The following is a 7,442-nucleotide window of genomic DNA, read 5'->3' on the forward strand; positions in this document are numbered from 1 at the left end:
GTCTAGAGCGTGATGTGTGGCTCCCTGCAGGGAGGGAACCTGGCTGGGGAACCTCCTTTCTTAAACACATTCCCTGGAAGCCCCGAGCCTTCCCTACAACCCCGGGAGGTACCAGCCAGGAGCTGGTTCCCCTTATGAAACTGGCCCTACTCCGTGCTGCCTGGCCCTACTGGGACAAGCAATGCCATCAAAAGTCTGTGGGGGACCAGGGACCCCCTCCCCAGGAAGCCAGAACTGCTGCCCCCAGGCTGCCCCGCACACAGGCAGCCCATATACAAGGGCCCACCTCGGCCTGCTAAGATGACATCTTGGACCATTCTACCCCCCCACACACACAATGTTCCCCTCCAATCCCCTCTGACTCAGACCCCTTGCTGGGTGCTCTGTGAACTCCCGCTGCTGAGAGGCCCCAGGACAGTAGAGGAAATACAGGAGGGAGCCTGGAGCCCAAGGAATGTGCCTCAGAGTTGAGGGTTCAGAAGTTCTACCCCAGAAGTAAGGGCCCTGGGGGCCTATCCAGGCCACGAAGAGAGAGGCTCTGCTTTTGCTGGACAGGGGGACAGAATGCCCACTGCTCCGGCTGGGCTGCAAAGTGCATTCTGCAAGCTGCACTTGCACATGGTGGCTGGCTGTGACTGTGTGCTACAGAGCCAGCCTCCGCCGCCACTACCAGCACAGCCTCGAGTTCTTAGCCACCCCCCTAATCTACTCTCAGCATTCCAGGGCCTTGCTGCACTTCAGCCAGGCTCGAGCAGGCTCCCTCCACCTCTGGAAGTTTCTTTCTGAAGAGAAGATATAGAGGCTGCTCCTTGAACTACAACAGACCAGATCCTCAAGTTTGATTCAAAACCTAATACATTCTATTTAATGCTACTTCAATTTTTAAACGAAATTTTTCAAAAGATTTTTAATCCTGAATAATTTTTGCTTAAACTCTAATTATATATCACTTTAATTACCAGCGCCAGCCTCTAAGGACTCCTAATTACCTCCTAATTGAATAAAACAGGAGGTAATCGCACCCACGGAAGCAGGGGAGCGATTGCTGGATGCACCTACCCCAGGGGCCCCCAGAAGCAGCCCCAGCTGCCTTCACCAACCTCTGGACAAAAATTCAGGGACTTAATTCCTTGCACCCCCGCTCCGCCCAGCACTGCCCAGAAGGACCTGGGGGGCGGGGCTTGGGAGTTTCCGATGCACCTGCTCCTCCTAGGCTACCTTACCAGAAAAGCAGGACAGCTGGGGCCGGTAGGTGACTAGACCCTAGGGCACTGCTTATGCTGGCCACAGGGCTCACCTACCAGCCCCTTGCCCGCAAACTGGTCTTGGCAAGCCCCCATGCCACCACCACCAGGGTACATCAGCCAGGAGCAGAGGCAGGGCCTCTGGCACAGCACGGCGCCACAGGGCACTGGCGGCCAGCTCCACACCCGCCCCTCTGCATTTCGCCTAAAGCGGGCAAGAGGCTCATTCCTCAACAGCTCAACCACCAGCTTTTGCACTGCCCTAGCTAGTGTCCAAGGAAAGGGAGGAAAGGCCACCAGCCAGGACCTGAGGAGAGTGCAGACAGGGGCAGACTGCCCAGGAAGCTGGCTGCTGGAGAGGGGGACCCGGCAAGCTGGAGCAGACTGATTTCATCAGCAAGAAGGGTCCTGCAGAGGTCACCCCACCTGCTTCGCACACAGCACCACAAGCACGTGCAACACACTCACACACAAAGACCCACACCTGGTAACCCTAGGCAGTGGTTGTGGAGAGGCCACTGGCCCGGCCTGGGGTAACCAGGCCTCAGAGGACGTCTCTGGTGGGGTCCGTGGCTGTGGAGTCTCTGGGGCACAAGCTTCCACAGAGGCCTGGCTGTTTTAAGCAGGGTGGAGGTTTAGGAGGGCATCTTGGCTTTGCTGAGCCCCCACGCCGGCCCACCTGTCTCACAGCAGTGACAGAAAAAACAAAACTATTGTTAGGAATTCAGTTTTTTAAACGTAGGGCCAGGCCAGCCCCAGGTCTCTCATGGAAAGCACTGGCAGAGTCTGAGGAAGGAAATCCTGGCTGGCTCTGGGCTCAGATTTCCCAGCCCCAGCTTAAAACCCCTTAACCTATTCCCCGACTACGGCCCCCCAAATACTACTATCCAGCCCGCCCAGTTGGGGCAAGCCACTCGGATTGGGTCAGAGAGCAGAGTCATGGAGAACTACAAACGAAATTACAGCCCCAGATGCACCCTGACGGGCAGGCCCCCCAAGGTCTAGGTCATGAGGTCACATCCACCAGCTCGGGGGGCATTCTGTCCTCCGTACCCAGACTGAGACACAGCCCAGGGTCTAGCACAAGTGCACAGCGGAGCCCAGAATAACCGTGGCCTTGCTCCCTCCCCTGACCCCTGGCCCTGGCCTGGGCTCTGTGGGGTCTGTCCCCTGGTCTGCAGACCGCTCCAGGTAATGGAGTTGGGTCCCCAAGGGTCTTCACATCTGCTTACATTATTGTCCAATGAAATTAAATTCCTTCCGGGACCCGTGGCTGCGTACAGCAGGCCGTGCCTTCTCTAGCCTTCCTTGGCCACCTTCTTGGGGGCCAAGGGCGGCGGTCTCAGCTGTGAAGCTTGGAGCTGGGTCCCAGAGGGAGCGTCCTCGGCCTGGGGACCAAGCTTCTGCAGGCAGCTACGGTTAAGGGAACAGAAAAAGAAGCCTGTGCTCCGCGGCGGTGCGCCGTCGGGTCCTCTGGGGTTCTCGGGGCCGGCGGCCGATCCACAGCTGCCCGGCCCCGCTCCGGTCTCAGCAGACCCGGCCACAGGCGACTCCGCACACGGCGGAGGTGGAGAGGGCCGCGGGCTCAGCGCAGGCGGCGTCCCACCCAAAGTGGGCCTCCGGGACGTGGCCGGGACGCTCGCCCGCTCCGGCTCCGGGAGCGCCCGGCCAGCCTCTCGCTTGCAGCGAAGGCCGGGGGAGCGCGGCCGAGCCGCCCCGGCCCCGGCGGTGGGCCCTCGCTCGGGGAGACCCTGACCCGGGGATGGAGCCTCAGAGAAGGGCGCGCACGCCCCGGGCCGCTCCACGCGTCCCACCCGCCGCGGAGAGACTTGCCGGGCGGGAGCACACCGCGCCTTCGCCTCCGCCGCCAAACGTCGAGCCTCCATTCGTACCAAGGGGGGGCAGAGGTCGCGGGAGGCCGGGGAGGCCGAGGCCAAGGGCATCGAGGCCAGGGGCAGCGAGGCCAAGGGCAGCCAGCGAGGCCTGGAGCCCGGCGGGACGGGGCGTCAGGCCGAGGGCCGGTGGTGGGGCCCCGGCGTCGGCCGAAGGCGGGAGCTGCTTTTCCCTGCGGGCTGGGCGTGCGGCCTGGGGCTGCGGGGAAGGCGCAGGCGGGTCCGAGACGGAGAAGATTCCCTGGAAAACTGCGGGGATCGCACCCCGCGGGGCTCACGCTCCAGGGCTCGGCTCGGGAGCGCTTCCACGCCCGGCCGGGCAGCACCGGGCCCAGGCTCGCGGACGGAATGGCCCGGTGGTCTAGCGGGGATCCCGGGCGGAGCGGGCCAGGGCGCCCCTTCTGCGGGCGGGCGAGGGGGAGAGCGAGGGCAGCGGGGCAGGCGGCACCGGAGCCGCTCCGCGCGGCTCGCGCCGCTTCGCTGGAGCCGGGCCGAGGCTGGGCTGCAGGAGCCGCGGTCGCCGGGCCGCGGCGCCGCCCGTCCCCACCTGCCCACCGCGACGGTGCAGCCCTCAGCCCGCCGTCCTCGGAGCAGATGGCGCCGGCGACCGGGCGCGGAGGACGCGCGAGCTGCTCGGAGGCACCACGGCCGCGGCGTCCAGGGCGCGGAGTCCGCTGCAGGGACCGGCCGGCAGCCGGCTGCGCGCGGAGCCCCGGGCTCGGCCCGAGGCGGAGCGAAAGAGAAAGTAAGCCCCGGGCCCCAGCCGTCTCGGCGGGGCAGTGGCGTCCCCGGGCCCGGCGGCCGTGCCAGGCGGGCGGTGCGGGCGTGCGCGCCGGGCTCCGAGCAGGGCCCGCGGCGGCGGTGGCGGCGGGTCGGAGCGCGGCCGGCGGGACCCGCAGGCCCGGGGCAGCGGCGCCCGGCCGGCCCGCGCGAGCTGCCCGAGTCGCAGAGCGGCGCCCGCCACCACGCGGGGCACCGCTTGGGAATAAACTTCGCGACCACAGTTCCAAGCGCTGGAAAAAGTCTCCATTTTGCTCCCCAAGAGGCTGCGGCCGTCTCGCCTGCGCCACCCCTGCCCTGGCTCCCGGGGAGCCGGGTGGGCGCCGGCCCGCGCCCCCTCCTCCGCCCCCTCCCCGGCTCGGGGTCTCCCTCCTCTGCGCCCCGGCTGGCGGACGCCAAAGGCGGTGCTCTAGCGCCCACTATTTCAAAAGCCCGGAATATGATTTGACCAGGACTGAGAGCCACTCGGGGAGAGGGAGAGAGAGGGAGAGAGAGGGAGAGCGCGAGCGGGAGGAAAAGTTGTTCTTCCTCTCGTCAACTTTTCGCTAACTTTCGCTTTTCGCCCCCTCCACCCCCAGCCCGCCCCCCACCCCCCTCCCGGCCCCCACCGCGCGCCTCGGGTTCCCGGGCCCCGGCGCCTGCCACGGTGGGGGGGGAGGGGGCTCGGCGGGGAGGGGGCCGGCGCCTTCGGGGAGCGCGCGGCCCGGGCGCCCCGAGCCTCTGCGCCGGGCCCGGCGCCCCGGAGCGCGGGAGGCGGCGCAGCCCCCCGAGTCCCGCGGCCGAGCCGGAGGGTGGGGGGGTGCGGGCGGCAGACGCGACGACCGCGCCCCGACGCGCACCCCTGGCCCGGGTACCCCGGGCTCCGCGGCCTGGGCCCGGCGGCGCGGCGCGGCCGAGCGCGGGAGACTTACTTTTGGCTAGCTTCCTCGCCCTCGCCTTGGATCGCATGGTGTCGGCTCGCGGAATCTCTCTCCTCCTCCTCGAGCCCAGAAGCAGCTACACACTATCTTCATCTCCCCAGCATTGTCAGTTTGGACACCTTCGCACATGCGCACAGAGCACTCAATCTGACACCCCTCGCCAGGGCCAAAAAAACTTTGCAATGTATTCATCATCCTCATCGTCGCGCCGCCGCCGCCGCCGCCGCCTCGGCGCGGGATTGGGGGGCTCTCCGCGGCCTTCCCGGCCTTCACCTCACTGCTCCCCCCGCCCCCCCCCCCCGCCGGCGCGGCGCGGAACGGGAGCTGGCCCTTTAAGAAAACATTCTGCGCCCGGCGCTCCCGCCCGGGGCCCGCACCCCGGACACTTTAAAAGGACCCAGGTGGCCCCGGAGGCGAAGTGACCGTCCCCCCGCCCTGCCCCCGCGCCGCGCCCGGCCCCCGCCCCGCGGGGCTCCGCGCCACTTCCTCGGATCTCCCGGCTGGCGCGCCCAGAGTTCGGACGCGGGGCCGGGCGGGCTGAGCTGCGTTTCACTGCGTTTTATTACTGATTAAAAAGCTTTCGTTCACGGTCGCCCCGGCCCGCGCCTCTCCCAAACTCTGCCCTCGCTCCCCGCCCCGCCCCGGGAGCGCGAAGCGGGTGTCGGGGCCCACGCGCCAGAACCCGGCTCCTCCGAAGCCCCCGCCGCTCGCCGCCCGCCCCGGGGCCGCCGCCCGCCCCCGGCCGCCGCTGCGGGTTCCTGGGCTCCGGAACCGCGGCCGGGGCGCCGCCGGGCAGGGCGGGCCGGGCCGGGCCGGCGGCTCTCGGACTCGCCGTCCCCGATCGAGCCCGGAACGGCGGAGGGCAGCGCGCCCCGCGTGCGGGGCCGACCGAGGGCGCGGCCGTCCCGACGGCGGGGGGTTCGGGCCCGGGAGTCCCGCGGGGCCCCGCGATCCCCCGCCTGGGGAGGGGGGCGGGCCCGGGCTCCTGGCCTCCGAGCCCCCGCGGGCCACCAGGTGAGTACCCGGTGCGCGGACGTCCGGACGCGCGCGGGCCGGGCGGCGGGCGGCGCAGGTGGACGGGGGCGGGCAGAGCAGACCGGCGGTTCCCCTCCCCGGCAGCCCCGAGCTCGGCGGCGCGGCGCGGCGGCGCAGGGCCCGGCCGCCCGGGGCGAGTGCCGAGTCCGCGCTCTGGAATGGCTTGGATTCCAGAACGAATCGGAGGCCGACGGAGACCTGGCCCCGGCTGGGTCGCTGTCCCCCCGCCCTTTGCGAGGACCGAGGTCCTGGCGGGCTGTGAGCGGCCACTGCGTCACCTGGGCCCAAAGCAGGGGTCGCCGGAGGTCCTGGGTCTCTCTGCCACCCCAGATGGGGCTCCTGGCCACGTCCACCCCCTCTTTGTTGTGCCATTAAAACCCGCGTCCGCTCGCGGAGACCGACTCGCGGAACCCCGAGCCTTCCCGTTAGAACGACGGCGGCCCGCAGGCCAAGCCGAGGCCTGGGTCCCAGACGGAACGCCGGACCGGGACGGGAGCTGGGGCGCAGCCGACCCCAGGAGGAAGGCCCGGCGGGAGCCGGCGCTGGCGGGCGCCGGGCCTTCCGCCCCGAGTCCATGCTCCCCGCCGCTTTCCTGCAGGCATTCCAGCCCCTTCCAGGTTCCCACGGCTTGGGGTGCCCAGTGTTGCACCCCGCTGCTCCTGGGACGGAGGAAGTGCGTTCACTGGTTGCAGCCTCTGCTGGCTCTGGCTTTGGGTGAGTGTGGCCTCAGGCCCAGCGGTTCAGTCCGTGCTGTCCCATTATACACCCTCTCCTGCGGGACCCTCTGTCTCCTCGGACTGCGCTCATAGGGTCTGGCTCTGGGGGGCTGGGGGACCAGACAGACAAGGCTGCGCAGTCTCTGACCCTCGGCATGTCTTGGAACCCGTTCGTTTCTGGGAGTTGCTAAAACCCAGCACCACACATCTTGTCCTGCCTAACCTCAGGTCAGGATGGCCTTCAAACTGTGGTCCTGACCTGGCCGGGGCTCCTGGCCAGAGATGGCTCAAGGTCACCCCTTTATTAAAGACTTCTGAGTGACCCTTGGTTAGCTTACAGCCTCCTCAGAAGTTTGACAGTTGGCCTGGGGAGATACAAAGGGGTCTGTTTAGTAGTCTCACCTGGAGAAGGGTCCCTGCCCTTCCCCCAGCCCAGCCGGGCCGGGCCAGGCCTCCTTTTCCCTAGGCTCGGAGACAGACTGCAAGCCCCAAGATCAGAAAGGCCCGGCCTTCTACGGAGGTGTCCCAGTTCCCAGCCCCCTCCCTACTCCCTCCCTCTGCTCAGGAGGGGATTCTCTGGGTAGGTTGAAGCCAGATAGCCATCCTTCCGCAGGGTGACCTTTGCCAATGGAGGTATGGGAAGCGGTCAAGGTTGTGTCTTCCCTGCACTCTGTCAGGGCCTTTGAACCTAGAGGACAACCTGCTGCCCGGGGAGGACCCAGGACCTAAGGCCAGCTGAGGACATGGCTATCTGCAGACAGGGCCACGAGAGCTCCTCCGAGGCAGTGTGGGCTGACCGCATCTGCTGGAAGGGTCTCAGCACTCCATCCCGAAGCACAGCTCTAACCCGGGGTC

The 7,442-nt window shown here is 67.6% G+C and overlaps 1 protein-coding gene across 1 annotated transcript in view; it reads right to left on the reverse strand.

The window, feature by feature from the left end:
* Prdm16 (PR/SET domain 16) overlaps positions 1-4,947 on the reverse strand; it is a 306,684-nt gene extending 301,737 nt beyond the window's left edge. The window contains exon 1 of the mRNA XM_090333935.1: positions 4,828-4,947. Within this exon, the coding sequence (XP_090190061.1) occupies positions 4,828-4,864 (37 nt within the window). The 5' untranslated portion in view covers positions 4,865-4,947. The remainder of the gene's footprint in view (positions 1-4,827) is intronic.
* Between the last annotated feature and the right edge of the window lie 2,495 nt (positions 4,948-7,442).

This window comes from Megascapheus bottae, chromosome 6 (genome assembly GCF_031878675.1).
Source record: "Megascapheus bottae isolate mThoBot1 chromosome 6, mThoBot2.hap1, whole genome shotgun sequence".
NCBI classification, from domain to species: Eukaryota; Metazoa; Chordata; class Mammalia; order Rodentia; family Geomyidae; genus Megascapheus; species Megascapheus bottae.